At 44.6% G+C, this 14,647-nt stretch overlaps 1 protein-coding gene across 2 annotated transcripts in view; it reads right to left on the reverse strand.

Moving 5' to 3' along the window:
* Positions 1 to 3,578: 3,578 nt before the first annotated feature.
* The window catches only part of JPH2 (junctophilin 2), a 64,294-nt gene continuing 53,225 nt past the window's right edge, over positions 3,579 to 14,647 (reverse strand). Inside the window, exons 4-6 of one of the 2 annotated variants that reach the window (XM_084645484.1) lie at positions 10,275 to 11,197; positions 7,465 to 7,562; positions 3,579 to 6,284 (exon numbers count right to left, since the gene is read on the reverse strand). In XM_084645484.1, the coding sequence (XP_084501610.1) occupies positions 7,482 to 7,562; positions 10,275 to 11,197 (1,004 nt within the window). In that variant the 3' untranslated portion in view covers positions 3,579 to 6,284; positions 7,465 to 7,481. Of the gene's footprint in view, positions 6,290 to 7,464; positions 7,563 to 10,274; positions 11,198 to 14,647 lie in introns of both variants that reach the window. The other variant, XM_084645485.1, reaches the window with a different exon arrangement.

Genomic DNA, 14,647 nt, shown 5'->3' on the forward strand with positions numbered 1-14,647 from the left:
GTACAGTTCACTGTGCAGTGTAAGATGGTATAATTTTGGGTTTACACTCTAGAGGGGGGTGCGTGCCTGAGTAGCTGGGTGGTTTCTTAGCTGAAGCTTCCCCATGCAGAGCTGATTACAGCATCTATATGTAACTGCAGCTGGGTGTGTCCCTACTTGTATGTGTGCTGGTAAAAGTGCAGGCTGGAGCCTGGGAGAGGGCGTGGCAGGCTGGTCCCAGCAGTACAGTGTAAAGGGAGCCCAGGCTGGTGGGTCAGGGGGGCTAAGTGGTACCCTACTTACGTGTGCAAATCAGCCACATGGGCATGTGGTGGGTGATTAGACCTTTAAACTGTTTGCATTTGCAAGTCGCCTGTGAAAAAAGGCACATGGACAAGTAATAAAGTCAATTAACTGTAACAGGGAATGGGATTAATGACCTAATTACAGGCCTGTTTCAGAGCAAAATACCCTGGGTCAAGGGAGAGCTGTAAGTTTACCCAGTCTTGAGGCTATGGTGAGCTCGTCCCAGGGAGGTGTTGCTAAGATTCTGATTCCACCTAGGCATCTGGGTTGGAGAATGTACATACACAGTCACAACTGCTGCTGAGAGCAAGCCACAGGGCAAACATGCTTACTCCTATACATGAGGGGCTGCTGCCCAGACACCTGTAGGTTAGAATCAGCTGTAAGAAACCGAGGGTCTATACATTGGAGAGTGCTGTCTGTGCACATCTTGGCTGCAAAACATCCTTTGTGCCACGCTGTGGCAAGGAAGAAGAAGAATCCAGCTTTCAGCCCAACGATTTTAAAAGTCAAGCCGTGAGCCCAGGGTTCGCCCTGAAAGGCTGGAGCCGCCAGCAGCCAGTGTGTGTATGGGACGAAGAGGGGTCACCTTTTCAGGGAGTTAAGGATGGAAGGTCAGCCTCAAAAGTCACCATCCAGTTGCACCGTTAACATTACCCTGTGGTGTCCTGTTTGTGGTTGTATGGGGTGATTTTTCAAAAGGCCTGAAGCCTGACCACCTTCTGTTATGGGGGTGCAATGAATTCACACCCATCTTCTTCTGCCTACAAAATGAATTGTGGGTGCCAATCAGACCACCTGCACTGTACAGTATTTATAGCCTCTTTCGATTTAATTTAAAAGCCTCTAGGCAAGCCCTGGGCATCAGGATAATGCGCAGAATTCCTAGTCCAGTTGGAATGATCACCCAGCAACATAGCAGCCGTCCCACCGAATAAAGCAAATTAATCTCACTGGAAACGATGTTGTGAAAGGAGCAAGTGCCCAGATTTGTTCCTTGACATACAAAAATGTGGGCCCCAATTACACCCACAAGAAGGGAGGCGGGGCATCAGCTCTTCTGAAACTTTGGTCCTACAAATAAGTATCAGAGAAGCTTCTATGTGTGTCTATGTGTGTATGTTAGATATTAAGAGAAACTCCAAGGACAATTCTGCACTGGAATAGGTTACCCAAGGAGGCTGTGGGATCCCTGCCCCTGGAGGATTTTAAGAACAAGTTAGACAAACACCTGTCAGGGATGGACTAGGTTTACTTTATTCTGCCTCAGCATGGCGGGCAGGACTAGAGGACTTCTTGAGATCCCTTCCTGCCCTACAATGCTATGATTCTGTGCAGTGTGTGTGTGTGTGTGACATATTTGCACAATTGTGTGTCTGTACACCCATTGTCTGTATCTCTCAATGCACAGGACAGGTTTGCATGTATGAGTGAATGTCTTGTGCTCACCACTGTAAAGTTGAACTTCATTGCATTTCCACACCACAGTATATGAGTGTTCTAATTATATTTACTGGCTCTATTCTTATTTAGTCACTACTGTATTTCTCATTCTAAATGTAGGAAAATACTGAGCTATATCACATCTCACTGTGTGGCAGTTGTTGGTAAATGCTAACTTCTCAATGGTGACCACTTTATGTGTCACGGCTGTCGAAACATATGCATATGTATGTGGGTGCGTCTCTATGTATGGATGCATAAGACTAGCAACTAGTGGCCAGGATTTGGAGAGCAGATAACTTGTTCTCCCATTGTGCACATTATGTGGATAGCCAGGACTTGTAAGGAATCCAGAAAAGGCAGCAGGAGGGGCTAGTGAAAGCATCTGAGAGAGGCGAGGCACCAGAACCCAGGTATGGAGTCTACCAAGGTGCCAGCTCACAGCCTCTTCCCAGGGCTGCTGCACTATCATCTGTCACCTTGACTAGGCATAGAAGCTGATGGCCAGGTTTTCAAAAGTGTGCAGGTCCCCGTCCCCCATCTGAGAATGGTGGGAGCTGCTGCATACTGAGCGCTGTTCAAAATCTGACTGTAGGGTTTTAATCCCACTCACCCACTCTTTCCAGGATCAGTTCCCATTACTGGTGACCTCACCATTTCCATTAGAATTCTGTATAGCGAAACCACACCCAAAGCCATAGTCACACCCTGCTCTCGTCTCAGTGTACATCCATTGTCTGTGTGTGTTATCGCACTTGAGTCTGTAATGGCATCACTTTTCCAGCAGAGGGTTCTAGAGCCCCAAAAATAAGGGAATAGGGAAGACAACTGCTGCACTTTCTGCCCGGGGGGTTATTTTACAGCCTCTCCATTCTATACTGCAGCTGGTATTTCTGGGCTGGAATCTCTGTGGGGTATTAGGTTTGGAATCTTTCCCTTGCAGTAACATGCATATCGTCTCATAGCTTTCAGATATGCCTTGATGAGGGTGAGAGTCCCCTTTATTTCTCCAAAACTGTCCCCCTCCCAAACCAACAACCCGCGTTAGGCCGAACCAACCCTTCAACTGAGGAAGGCAGCAAGTGTTCTGCAGCCCGGGAATAACACTGCAGGGGAAACTGAGGGGCTTGTGTGGGCCAAAGGGCAGAGTAGGCTGCCTCTGTAGTGCTCCCACGCCATCCACCCCGTCCCCAGCCCTTCGAGTGACATTGCTGTTCTGGACTGTAGTCAAAGTTGCCCACTTTTTGAAACGTTCTTCCTTGAAATTAAAATTGGTTCAGGAAGTAGAATGACTTCGCCTCTACTGTACCTGTAGGTGTTCATAAATTGGTTTCTGTAGGTTGCTCATGAGCACAGATCTGCACACACTAGCTCGTTATTTATTGAAGGGTCTCTTCCCTGAGTGCTGAAATGTTGTACTCTGATTTGTTACAGTGTTGTGGGGTCACTCGTGAACAATGGGCAGCATGCCCTGCTTTGTTATTGTAAGGTCTCCCCCGTAATGCTGAATTGCGTGCACTGATTTGTTACAGTGTTGTAGGATCACTCGTGAGCAGTGGGCAGCATGCATGGTTTTTTATTGTAGGGTTCTAAGAGGGAACTGGGCTGCTGGCATCAAAGTTTTTAAAAACCAGAACTGACACGTGTTTTGAAAAAGCATTCCTTAAAAGAGCTATGAATTTTGCACACAGATGTAAGGGAACAAAGCTAGGTGTTATAAGTCAAATTCTGGGGCACACAATCCTGAGCATTCCTTTAAAAAATGAGGTAAGGATGCCATGTTACCATGTCCTAAACACACCCTCCCCGGCCTTTGACTCTAAAAATACACAATAAATTTGTGAGCAGATAACTGTTTATTATTGCACGTAATCCAGCAGAACTGACTTAAAATTCTGGCCGGTATTACACCGATCATGGACAGTACACATCTTGCAAAACCTGTGAAGAAGGCAGTCCTTGTGAAGAATGAAATGTATCTCTGTCTTTGTAAGACCTGAAAAGTTTATCAAAATATCCTATCCATTTTTGAAGGCATGCAGTTTGAGGTAAATCTGTTACTTTGCATCTAAAGAAACAAAAGCCCTAAGAGGTGAGATATATATATATATATATATATGCATGGAGCCCCTTTAGGGCTTTTGTTTATAAAAGCAAATCTACCGACTTTTCTCAGAACATTACTGGGAACAAAGCACATTACTGAGTGTACATCACATGCATACAAACTGGGAGAGAAATCGCCTTAGCATTTTTTAAAAGATCCGGTTTTGTGCTTAGAGATAAATAAAGATCTCTTCGATCTCTCAATCATATATGTGGTTAAAAAAAGCAACAGGCATATTGAAACTGTACAGCTGGCAACAAAGTGCCAGCAAATGGCTCATAAAATTTCAAAGCAACTGAGCCTGGTGTTTACAATACATTTATATTTAGAAAAAGAAGACAGGTTCAAAAAAGATGAATTGCTAGCACCCTATGCTCTGTGAAAGTTCCTAAGAGATACTTCTCTGCTTTCTCAGGGCTGGAACAGCCACATGGTTTCCAGACAGGGATCAAATTAATTTCTCCTCCCACAATTAATACCATGTAAGTGCTACTGTGGCAACATTCCTGAGCTAAATATAGTCACAAAATAAACCTGGTTGGGGGGGGGGGGAAGAAAAGAACTATCACTCCTGTTTATCTGAATTTTATCTTCAACAACTGATAAATTATACCTAAACTGCACAGAGGATTTACCCCTGTGTTTCAAATCCCTGCACATTTGCCACATTGTATCTGAAATCCTTACAGATTGGCATTTGGAACTGTTTTGTTTTGTTTTTTCCTTTAACCATCAGTTTTCTGCCATTCTTTTCTCTCTCTCATTTTCTCCCAGCTGGTACTGTGCTGTGGGACTTCAGGGTACATGAGGTGCATGATCCACTGTAAATACATTTTTAAAATACCTTAGAAATTGATACAAAATACATATTGATTTTAAAAAGAAAGAACTGTCCAAGCACTCAGTCTCACACTAAACTGTAACTTCATCTGTGCCATCTTTATATACTTGTATTGCTAAGGGTCAGAACATATCGTGAAGGAAGTATCTCATTACAAAAGCACAGCTGGACTGTCAGTTTGAAGTTCTTTGTAAGGATTATTACATATCACTAAGGCCTTTATGTCTAGAACACCAGAACAATGCCTAGAATTATCCCCTCTTTATATTATTGCTGGTTAAAGCCTACGTGCTGTGTCTTTTTCAGCCGAAGGCCCAGGTACACTGGAGTCTGTCTGGATCCCTTATTTTGTTTTCTCACCAAAAAAACCTGACCTCTTTCATTTTAATGCTGCTGCATACGTTTGTTTGAAAAATCCATTCCCTTTTGTTGGACCAACAAGGTCAGAGGGCCATGCCTGCAGCCCAAGGATGAAAGAGAGAAGACACTGGAGATGCGCAATAATGGCGTCTGCCTAGTTTAATAGCAGCTTACATCAGGTTCTGATTGCAACATTTTAACTGTGTGTGTGTGTGTGTGTGTGTGTGTGTGTGTGTTTAAAAAAAAAGGAATTCCGGCCAAATATTTCTTTAAAAATCACAGCTGTGGAGTAATTTGCTGCAAAATGATCCTATCTAACTGCTGGTGACATGGACAACTCTCAGCAACAAGACCCAGTGTGTCGGTGCTGCGTAGTCCTTAAGCGGACATGGTCTCCATCTGCTAGTATTTGCCCATTCAAACGAAACAGCCTCTGATTAGCCATTCTGTCAAGCATGTACAATGCAATGCAACCTGCCTACTGGTTCTTCAGCAGCAGCATGTGTGATCCAGCTATCTGGTTTGAGGCTGCTTGCTTGCTTTACACTCTGCCCAATTTCAGTTGCCCCTTAGCAGGAAATTACTACGGGAGCCAGGAGAGGAAATGCTTTTGGTTTCTTCATCTTGGATGATATTAGATTCACTGACTTCCAAGTATGGGTTCCCTCAAGGCTATGCCTTGTTAGTAAATAATCTAACTCCATTTCAGTAGTAGCAGGGGAAGCAGCCTAAGGCTTTTGTTAACAGTGGATTGATAATACTCTTGGACTTAGTGGAGTGGTTGAACATCCCCAACTCTGGCTTGGCTAGTATGAGTGTTCCTGGCTAACGTGTGAATTGGATTATCTCATTGTGTTTATTGACATTCTCTGGGAAAATCACTGAAACAGAGTCAGTCAAGGGAGCCAAAGAACACAGGGCACTTAAGTGTACATGCTTCTACAACTACAGATAAATCCCTCTTCCCTGGCACAATCAGTGACTTTGGTGAGAACACTTTAAGGCAACGGCTAGTTCCTACAAAGGAAAGAACGAGGAAGGGTTGCAAAAATCCAGGCTTCTTTTTGTTGGACTGGAGAGTCACCCACCGACTGGGAGCAGTGATGCTCACCAGATAATCAGAAAGCTTTATTTTAAGATTCATGTTTGTTGTGCAACTTTAGGTTCTAACATCCTCCTCTTTGATGTTTCCATATGTCCAAGAGTTTAATCCCTGCCAAGGTCCATGGTCTACATCAATGGTAACACCTGTTCTGGGCAAAGATCAATGGAAAGGTTAGTGAAGAGCAATATGTACAACCATTCCTGGGTATGTTGTAGGAGAGCATGAGGAGCTTCTGGTCAGAGGGAGTGTGCAAGGATGGCATCTCCCTTTCTGCCTGGATCCTTTATAATGGAGGAAGCTAGGCTCAGTCCTTGAGACCGAAACACATGCTTCACATTCTGCAAGTTGTCTGTGGGCAGATTTGGAATGAACTTGAATCCCCCACTTTCAAAAACATCTCTCTCCAGTAAACAAAAGGCTCAAGAGCCTTTTACCAAACCTGGCCACTAAGAGCTGCTGTTTATCCTACTGCAAAAGGCAGTAAAGGCTATTAATGTATTTCCCCCCACAGGTTTCATTCACACTGTTGGAATAATGATTAATACATTAAGCTAAATAAAGCAGAGTTTAGCTGAGCTGTTTTAGCTACTGGTCATCCCAACAGAACAGGAGCATGAATCAGGCTTTGAATGGGCATGGGCCTGTGAGCATTAGGTTCAGATTTGAGGCCAAGTCAGGACTAAGGTTAGGATGCAGATTCAATAGTTTTCTTGCACATTTTCAGCCCAAGACGATAGAAAGCTTGTGTGAACTTATGAGAGATTTACTGTTTGGGCCTGTAGCCTCACAGGGACTGTGTGCAAGATTTTAATGCAACCAAGCCTAAGCTAAACCTTCATCCCCATTCAGTGTCCAGACCAGTCTCTGAACCCCAGTTTAACCCTAACCTGAACCAGGCTAGCTCAGCTACAGCTGGAAATCTTACTCTGTAAGTCATGCTCATCTAACTGGGGTGGGGGAGGGAGGTTAAAAGTATATCATGTGATTTACTCTTAATCAAAACAGTTCAGATTTGAATGCTGAAAAACGAAGTCCCACCCCCAAGAAAAAACAATTGACCAGGAATTCTTCAACTAATACTTTTGATAATGAATACATTTGAGAATCCCTATCAGTTTGCAAACTAATTGCAAACACAAAAAGAGGCAACACTTACTGAATAAATTATTGGCTGTGAATTATTGGCCCAGCTGGCAAAGTTGGCCATTTAAAAAAAGAAGACGTTGGAGTCTTTCTTTAGGGAAATATTCAAAACAGGAGCAGGGAATTTTCTCCCACTGAACTCATTTCACTGTTTCATTTCCATGCATTTGTCAATCTTACCTTGACTGAGGGGCACATCATGTCAGAAAATGTACAAATAAGATGGCCAGACCAATATTCAATAAGATGACCATGCAGATCATGATTGTGTTAGGTCCCTAAGGGAAAAAAGCCAAAGCAAAGTATTAACCACCATGATTCAAATGCAGACATAGACACAGTTCTCTGAGCTACCACCCAATTCAAAAGACACTTTTAAACCAATTTCTTTCAAAAATGGGTGCTTAAATCTAGACACCTAAATAACTGGCCTGATTTTCAAAAAAGTGCTGAGTATCCAGCAACTCTCACTCTTGTTCTTTGATTAAATCTTCTTCGCTATCTGACCAGGCTGCAAAAACCACGGCAGCCTCTCTGGGCTTGTGCAAACAACTAGTACATTTCATTTCAAGTTGTTCTTAAAATTCCATTGCCTCTGCCAAAAATTGCCCATGTTTGCAATGTTGCTGTTTTTAAGAAGAAAAACTTACTTTATTTTTGTTAGGTTGTCTTAATTTGGGACTAGAAGAGAAAATAGCATGTTGAGAAAAGAAAAGCCATTTTCTTGTGATATTGATTTTTCGACGTTGTTGTTTTATTGTATTATTTGATGTTCCAACACTGCCATGGGGCTGGGAGAAAATTTTAATTTCCTCATAGGTGGAGAGATAGATGAAGCACGGGGTTATTTTACACACCAACATCTGATGTACGAAAACTATTCCAGGAAAAGAGAGCGACAAAGGGACATTTTAAATACAACGTTGGACAAAAATTTTCTGTATGACAATTTATTTTTCATCCAGAGGCAGGACTGGCTGTGAAAGTTACTTTAGGAGAAAAAACAAACAAACCCCTCTTACAAATGGCTATGGGATCCAAAAGGGAACTGGATGCATGTAAATGATTACACTGCACAAAAGCTAGAAGTTGTGGATCAATTTTGGTCCCTTTTGTGTCATGTGTGTGAATTGAATAGCTAGACTGCAGCAGCAGTTGGGGTTACAATGACCGGGGAAAGGAAGGCCATTACCTGAACTGGGGCAGGAGAAATGAGCTGCTAACAAAAGTCTTCAAACTGAATGCATATTACTTTCAGGCTGAAAGTAACTGGATTCCTTCTCAGGGGGCCACTTTTATACAGTAACCTGAGGCTGTAACGATCAGTCACCTTCACATGCTTGTCATCAGGGCTGCCTCAGACTGGATCAGAATAACTTCTAAACAGAATTCTGCTTTCAAGCCATGAGCCCAAACCACAACCCCAGATTCAACTGCCCCCAGGACTTGGGATCCTGATCTGCTGGCCAGCCCCTTCCTCTCTAGTGGGCAAACTTAAACCTGGCATCAGAACACAACCAGGAGCTTCAGGGAACATTCAGATTCCAATGTCAGGGCAGGGGCCTGTCCCACTATCAGGGAGGAATGACAGTCCAGTGGTTAGAGTGGTAGCCTGGGGCACAGGAAACCTGCATTCAATTCCCCACTCTGCCACAGACTTCCTGTGTGACCGTGGCCAAGTCACTTAGGCCAAGATTTTCAAAAGCAACTAATGATGCTGAAAGAAAAGGAGTACTTGTGGCACCTTAGAGACTAACAAATTTATTTGAGCATAAGCTTTCGTGAGCTACAGCTCACTTCATCGGATGCTGAGTGTCTAAAATTTGGGGAGCCTAGCTTGAGAAACCGGAAATAGGCCTGATTTTCAGCTCTTTCTGACAATGAGGGCCCTTTACAGTGTCTCAGGTTGCGGCACCCCAAATTGAAGCACGTGAAATCACCCGTTACTTCTGAAACTCACAGTTGGTCTCTCTGTGCCTCAACTCCCCATCTGTAAAAACACAGAGACATTGTGGGGTTCAATATAGTAGAAAGGTTGTGAGGCGCTCAGGTACTATGGCAACGAGGGCCATAAAAGTACCTTAGATAGATTATGTGCACAGGGGCTTTGTGATGTGGGCATCCGTCCACTAGGCCACTATGCTGGCTTTAGACCACTGGTTCGCCTGATATAGGCCACCATCCCTTCTGGTGGTAACAAGGGCTTTTAATTAGGAAGAGGTAAGCCAATGAGGATAAAATAAGAACCCACCTTATCAATCACCCAAACCTTGAGGCAGAAAGTCAAACCCAAACTTCATATGACAGTCAAAACAATTAATATTTGTAACAAAAGATTCCAAGCACCTCTTTCACCTGAGACTGGAAGCAGAACTATCTTTAAATAAGATGAGAAACACCATCTTTGTGGTATTACCGGTCCAGCTTAACCCAGCAGACACTGGGAAAGCCACTTCTTATGAGGATTCCAGCCTAATTTCTTGGCCATAAAGGTTTGAAGAAGCCTCTGAAATTCTAAGTATCTAAACTTTCAGACCCTTTTGAGGTTCACCTATTAATATTTACTGCCCAGTTGTTCCAGATACAAACCAGTGAACTTGAGGTGAAAGGTCAATTCCCAATCTCCTGGAGCTATCCTGTCGCTAGCAGGAAACCCTGCACTAGGCATGGATAAAACTATCCCAGAGATCTTTCATAGTTTCACAGATTTTAAGGCCAGAAGAAACCTTGGAGCATCTGGTCTCACCTAAAGTTATATTAAATTCAAATTACCTTCAATTAACCAAGATACTGGCAAGATGTTTCACTAGAAGCTGAACTCTGAAACAAGCCTTCCAAAGTGCATGTGCAGATTTTGTACCCTTGCACATGCAAATTGGTGAGAGATGTGCAACCACCCCAAGTGAACGCACAATTTCAAAGGCTGCTGTGAAAATGTGGCCACACACACATACAATTCCTATTCTAATAAGGCTATCATGCAACATCACCTCTTCAAATTCATCCACTTCCTGTGTCACTTCTTCAGGCGAAGGCTCCTTCTTAGCTACCACTGTAGGTTCAGGTTTAACCAGAGCCTTGATCTCAGTCTTTTGCTCAGGCTTGGCTTCAGTTGCAGCTTCTGTTTTCACAGCAGCCTTGTGCTCGGCTGTATGGTGTTGCTTCAGCTCTTGTTTATGTTTGGGCTCTGGCGTGGGCTGCTCTGGTTTAGATTCTGTTTTGGGCACTGGTTTCTCTTCAAGTGCTGGTTCCTGCTGAGTGATGGGTGTACCTCCCCTCCTCTGAAGTTCTGCTTTGTGTTCAATAGCCCTCATGTCAGTTTTTGGCTCTGGGGAGACCGACTTGGCAGGTGATTTGGGGACAGGGAATGGTTCTTCCTCGAAGTCCAAGGGGGGAGTTATTGGGGATGTCCTCACTGCGTAGCTGTGATAGCCTTGGTATAATTCAACATCAGGTTCTTGCACTATCCTCTGAAGGGGCTTGATCTCCATCTGGTCTGCTGAAGTCCTGGTATTGCTGAGCCGAATGGAGTTCTGTGAGGCAGGTCTGCTACTGGCTGCTGCCTTCTCCCCGTGTGCCAACAGTGGATTGGATGGTGTGCTGGGCCTACTTCCTGTGAGGCTCCCGTCTCTGCTGTGATCCCCGTTCCAGTTGCCAGGGCTGAGGAAGCCATCCCTCTGTGAACTCTGCTTTGCCCGCTTTGCCTCTGGCGGCGTTCCAGCAGGACTCGGAGATGGCATTCGGGCTGGATTTTCCTTGCAGGGGGCAGAGTCTTTCTCATGGAGCTGAGGGCTTTCTGGAGGGGTTGACGGTGGTGGCGCTTTGGTTGGCGGAGCTACTGCTTCCATGTTCCCCACATTCTCTACATTCTCAATGATCTCCTGGAGCAACTTCCTCTTCTGGTACTCAGGGCCTGGAGGAGAGGAAAGGAAGAGATGTTCAGCATCCTCTGTGAGTAGTTGGTCACCCTCTGCCTGCCTCTTAGTTCTCATGAGCTAAAGGGTCTGAGTGAACACATGCTCAAGGGCCCCTTACGATCCTTGTTACCATGTGAGAACACAGGAACCTACTTTTCTGGTGCCCCATGACCTGACAACTGGTTTTGAGGGTGCAAGTTTGTGGCTGCAAAAAACTGCACCTACATTTTTGCGTCTGCACTTCATTGCAGGTGCAAATACTGCACATCAAATGACTTGATTTGTAGTTACAAGCAGGAAGTTAGACCCTCTCTAGTAATATGCATCCAATGGCGTATTATCGCCTAGGCCGACAAGGCCCTAGGCCTAGGGTGGCAAATTTGCAGGGGCGGCAAATTTATAATAGCAGCGCTTTTGTAATTGCGGCATTTTTGCAGAAGTCCACTGCCTGTCAGATGCCTGTATCATCGTTTATTCCTACTGTAGCTGCGCACCCAACTGCCGTGATTCCACTAACCATAGCACGTACTGAAACCACCAATGATGGCACAACGCCATTTAGTAAACGTACTCACGACAATCCTAAACGTTAATAATATGACCGGAAGGAAGAAATTAAGCGGTTCTCAGCTTTAAAAAAATGCTATACAAAAGAAAGAAAGGGGGTGGCAATTATTTCAGGGCCTAAGGGGGGCAAAATCATTAGTCCGCCACCATATGCATCACAGACCCAACTTTGCATCTCCAGAACTAAATATCTGAAAATCAGGAACAAGGTGTTTTCAGAATCATAGACACTATAGATGGGAAAGATCCTGTAGCCTAGTTGGATTGGCCAGGATTGTTCCCTTCAGTTAGAAGCAGGACCTGCTCAGACTGTAATGCCTACATTGTCACTTTGCCAAGATCCTAGCCTAGGATAAGGTAAATGAGAGGGACAAAGTGGGTGAGGTAATATCTTTTATTGGACCAACTGATGTTGGTGGAAGAGACAAGCTTTTGAACTACACAGAGCTCTTCTTCAGGTCAAGGTAACGTAACTCTCTCTGCGTGTGCTTGCTGGTTCCTGTAGGCCTCCTGCCTGAACTCGGTCATGCCAGCTCTGTGCTGTTTCTGACATGGACTCTATATAAAGCACCTGGTTCAAGTAAGTAAGCCTTTACCTTAAAATATACTGAAGCCCACGTATGGGGACTGTCTAATTCCACGGGAGACTGTCTAGGTCAATAGCTTGGATGTGACCCAGCAGGAAGATTGTGTACCACCCATACTATATTTTAAGGACAAGCCCTGATTTTATGGGTTCATCCTGTGCTCTGCAAGGCCAGTCTGATACAGGCACCAGTCGGTGATTCAACACATTCCTATCTGAAACTGGACCCTGCAGAGTTCCACTGAAAAAACAGATAATATGCAGAAAGACAAGAAGGTTCTTCCCACTCCCCGTCACTCCCCACCTCTCTCACTCTCCGGCGTTTGCTCAGCCTGTACCTTGTCGCCTGCCTCTGAGTGCATTCAAGTTCCTCCCAAACTGGCCTTTTGTTGCATTTCCCAGCAGCTAAACAGTCCTGCTGCATTTCTCTGAGTGACTTAACTAGCTGGGACTTTTGCTGAAGATAACACCCTGGTCCGGGTTAAAGGATACACTGAAAAACCCAAGAGAAGATTCTCTCCCTCTTTGTTAATAAACCTGTCAACTAAAGAAAAATCCTTGCTATTCTAGGGAGCAGGAAATAAAAATTCTCCCATACATCTTTGTAGCTCCTTTCACCCAAGGAGCAGAATATGCTTTACAAACAACCAGTATCACAATCACAGCTCAGTCAAAACACAGCGAGTTAGCTGCTGTTCTCTCCATTACGCAGATGGAGAAGCTGAGGCATAGAGACACAAGGTGGTATTCCCAGGTCACCCAGTCAGTCATGTGAAGAGCTGGAATAGGATCTCGGAGTCCTGACTGTGCAGAGTACATACCCACTGGTTTGTACTTGACACGGCTTAGCTGTGCCTTGACTGCTGTTACTAGCATGATGACAGCAAGTGCGAGTATGTGAACTGGCGCAGGAAAATCAGTGTAGACGTAGCCTCACGCTCACCTTCCTGTCTTTCTCCACATTCCTTCGCTCCCCTCCTTCTGAAACAAATGTGAATGTCTCTCACTCTTATATTCTCTGTTCTAGTCACTTGCCCTAGAAATTTGCTTCATGCGTTGATTTCCCTTTGCCTGAAGAAAGGACTTTCTAACCATCTCATGTGAAAAGAGCCAAGTTGGATTTTCCACAGTACATCTAAACTCTTAAAATCACAGTATGTTTTCAGAAGAGATTCACCACACATTGGAAATAGATGCTTATTTCTATCTCTGACACAGCCCTTCAAACAGGCAGCTAAGGGAAAACTGAGACAAGGAGCTATAGGTCAGAATAAAAAGTCACTCCTTGATTGGATTTCCCTGCACCTGTATGGGGAAAGCCAGATGAGTCATCCAGGCAAAAGGGCCTGTTGTGACAGCCAAGTGCGTAGATGAAGCCTGACTATAAGCAGCTCCACAGACCTGTGCAATGTCCAGCTAAGTGACCTCTGGCATGGAGATCCTGTTCAGAACAGCAGAGCAAAGACCCATTCCAATTCCACAAGGTGACTCCAGGATTTAGATTTCACTCTGATGTCTGACCTCATCTGACTTGCTGGTGTCAACACAGCTTAGATTATTGTTTTCCTGTCAGTAAATCTTTGCTTCTCGGTAACCTTGCACAAAGACTGCATGGCAAATCCCCACCAAACAAACCTGCTTACATTTTGAAGTACAGTAGTACAATCTGGCCTCTTTAAAACAATCAACAAAACCCTACCAACCCAACATGCCCTGCACATGCTTCTCCCTGTGGGGAGATGATGAAAAAACAAACAACAAATAGATGTGTGGTCACATCGCTTAAAGTACTGCTGGAAGGAGCAATACCAGGGGGGCGAGTGCAGGAATCAGAACAGAATAGGATAGAGTCATTGGCCTATGCCGGTTGTCAAAGGGCAGTAGGCAAAGGTGAGGATGCAGGGATGGAACTTTGGCCCCTGGTCTACAGAAGGGTGGTTATTGTTATTGATATTACAGTGGTGCCTAGAGGCCACAACTGAGACCAGGGCCACATTGTGCTAGGTGCTGTACATACACATTGTAAGAGATAGCCACTGCCCAAAGCACTTGCAGTCTAAATAGATAAGACAGACAAAGGGTGGGAAAGGTCACAGAGGCACAGAGAGAGGAAGTGATTTGCCCAAGGTCACATAGCATTTTAGTGGCAGAGCCCTAATGCCCTATGTAGAGACCATGTCATGTTCCCACTGGTTGCAGTACAGCTTCCTTCCACTCCACATGGTCCCAAACCAACACCCCTGCTAAGAATCCTTCTGAGAGGTGGTGGAGAAGATGGAGTCTGTTTTGTCTA

The sequence above is a fragment of the Lepidochelys olivacea genome (genome assembly GCF_965140295.1).
Source record: "Lepidochelys olivacea isolate rLepOli2 genome assembly, chromosome: 13".
Classification (NCBI taxonomy): domain Eukaryota; kingdom Metazoa; phylum Chordata; order Testudines; family Cheloniidae; genus Lepidochelys; species Lepidochelys olivacea.